Below are 2876 nucleotides of genomic sequence, written 5' to 3'. Positions count from 1 at the left end.
GGGGCTTCGGTCCATGAGCATGGTGTTAGGATGATTGGGCTCATCGAGAAGTTGGTGGGACTCGACTTGGTTATGCCTAGTGAGCTCTCGACTGATATTCTATTGCTGTCTTTACCTGCCTCGTTCGATGGATTTGTGGTTAATTTTAATATGAATAAGCTTGAGGCCACCCTTGAAGAGTTGGTCAATATGCTCACTAATTATGAGGCCACAATTAAAAAGGAAAAGCATGTTCTTCTGGTGGGTTCTTCGTATGGTACGAAAAAAGGAGCCCCAAATAAAGGCAAGAAACGTTCTGCCCCTCCAAAGAAGAACAAGCCCAACAAGAAGCCATACAAGAAACCAAATCCGAGGCCCACAAAGCCTGACAAGTCAGAACAAATCTGTTTCCACTGCAACAAGCCTGGACATTGGAGGCGTAATTGCGCGGAGTATCTTGCCCAGAAGCGTTCTGGCCATGGTATGTTTTATATTGAAGTTAATGTTTCTATTAATTCCTCTTCTTGGATATTGGATACCGGATGTGGTTCTCATCTATGCAATGATTTGCAGGTGATGGGAAGAAGCAAGAGGCTTAGAGATGGTGAGACCTTTCTAAGACTAGGAAATGGAGCAAGAGTTGCCGCCACTGCTATTGGAGACGTTACTTTGATTTTGGACAATAATTTTAAGTTATTTTTGCGAGACGTTTTATTTGTTCCTGAATTGGTTAAAAACATTATTTCTATTTCTATGCTTGATAGGGATGGTTATTCTTGTGTTTTTGCTAAAGGAGTTTGCAATTTATACAAGAATGAATGTTTGATAGGAACTGGAGAATTGACAAACAATCTCTATAACTTAAAATTAAAGGATATTCCATTAAACAATGTCCAAGTGCATACGAAAACAACAAAAAACAAAAGAAAAACAGAATATCCAAATCCCGCACAAATATGGCACGCTAGACTAGGTCATATTTCCCAAAGAAGGATGCACAAGCTAATGGGAGAAGGCATGTTTGACCTGTCAGACATAAATTCTCTACCTACTTGTGAGTCCTGTCTAAAAGAAAAATGACTAAGACTCCATTCAATGGAAACGTGGAACGTGCACATGGTCTACTGGATTTGATCCATACAGACGTTTGTGGCCCACTAAGTGTTAGCACAAAATTTGGGCATTCCTACTTAATTATCTTTACTGATGACAATACTAGGTATGGGTATGTTTATTTGATGAAACACAAATCTGAAGCATTTGAAAAGTTCAAAGAATTCAGATCTGAAGTAGAAAATCAGCTAGAAAGAAGAATTAAGGCACTTCGATCTGATCGAGGTGGAGAATACTTAAGTGCTGAATTTTTGGGTAATCTAAAAGAGAATGGGATTCTTTCACAGTGGACTCCACCAGCGACACCACAATTGAATGGTGTTTCTGAACGTCGAAATCGAACTTTGATGGACATGGTTTGATCTATGATGGGATTCACTGAATTGCCTACATCGTTTTGGGGCTTTACGCTTGAAACTGCGGCAATGTTGTTGAATAATGTCCATACTAAAGCAGTGGATAAAACATCATATGAGATATGGATGGGAAAACCTCCCAAATATTCTTACTTGAGAATATGGGGATGTCCTGCTTACGTGAAGCAGACAGTGGAAGACAAATTGGATAGTAGATCCACTTTGTGCTACTTTGTAGGATATCCAAAGAATTCTGTTGGATATTATTTCTATCATCCCAATGAAGCAAAAGTTTTTGTTTCAAGAAACGCCACCTTTTTGGAAAGGGTGTTTCTATTAGATAGAAAAGGTAAGATGATAGAACTTGAAGAAATTCAAGATACTCCCTCAACTATAGTAGTTGAACCCAATCCCCAACAACCAGTAGTTGAAGTACAAGCTCTTAGAAGGTCTGATAGGGTTATTAGACCACCTGCAAGATATACACTTCTTCATGAACAAGGCCATGATGAGCCTTGTGTTGGATGTGATCCAATGAACTTCAAGGAAGCAATATCTGATACTGATTCATCCAAATGGCTTGAAGCCATGCAGTCAGAAATGGACTCAATGTATCCAAACCAAGTCTGGACATTAGTGGATCCACCTGAGGGAATCGTTCCCATAGAATGCAAATGGTGTTAGAGTAGGTGCACGTCGAGCCAAGTGTTCACAATGAAACTCTATGCATAAGCAATCTTTATTTTAATAATATTTGAAATTATTGTTTTGGCACATCTTTATCTATATACCCATGCTAGTTACATAGATAAAGCCCTTGAATATACAAATAGTAGAAAGAATATGAGATGCTCATATGATGAGTATCATGAAACTCATATTTGGAATACTGTATATTCTAAACGGTTCCTAGTCGATTCAGCCGCCGCTAAGAAGGATATAGGCCGCTCGAGCTTGAGACTAGTATCTGCGATGTGAGTACCATGTTTCATTGGTAGGGGACATTGTGATGTCCGAGCATGCAGATAGGTGCTCCTGGTAGAGTGCACTGAACAACCCTCCATTAAAGGACTTTCCAAGTGGTTCTCACTTATCGAGTGGAAAAGTCCTAGTTTATGGTTGTACACCATTAGTCCTTATGACCCGGGACAACATTGAGACTCTATGTGCTAGAATTACACTTTGACTTGTTTACCGACTCTCATGGGGTCATCAGGTGGCAAGGTTGGGTGTTCTGTCGAAACATATAGGAGTCGATGCATTGTAGTCGGGGATTCACCGCTTACCTACGGGTATGGATATCCTATGTGTTTTTCATGTATATGTAGTTTGAAATCTCTGATCAGAGTATGGTGGTAATTATGAAAGGGGTTTCATAGATTACACCATCGATGCAACTACGACATGACACATAGTATCGATTCATTG

The 2876-nt window shown here is 39.7% G+C and overlaps 1 protein-coding gene across 1 annotated transcript; it reads left to right on the top strand.

Annotated features, from left to right (window-relative positions):
• Positions 1–12: 12 nt before the first annotated feature.
• LOC140989646 (uncharacterized) lies at positions 13–739 on the top strand. The gene is made up of 2 exons (XM_073458956.1): positions 13–460; positions 553–739. Exons 1-2 carry the CDS (start codon positions 31–33, stop codon positions 576–578), a joined length of 456 nt encoding a protein of 151 aa, XP_073315057.1. The 5' UTR covers positions 13–30; the 3' UTR covers positions 579–739.
• The last annotated feature ends 2137 nt before the right edge of the window (positions 740–2876 follow it).

The sequence above is a fragment of the Primulina huaijiensis genome, chromosome 12 (genome assembly GCF_012295235.1).
Source record: "Primulina huaijiensis isolate GDHJ02 chromosome 12, ASM1229523v2, whole genome shotgun sequence".
NCBI classification, from domain to species: Eukaryota; Viridiplantae; Streptophyta; class Magnoliopsida; order Lamiales; family Gesneriaceae; genus Primulina; species Primulina huaijiensis.
This window is presented reverse-complemented; position numbering and strand designations above follow the sequence as displayed.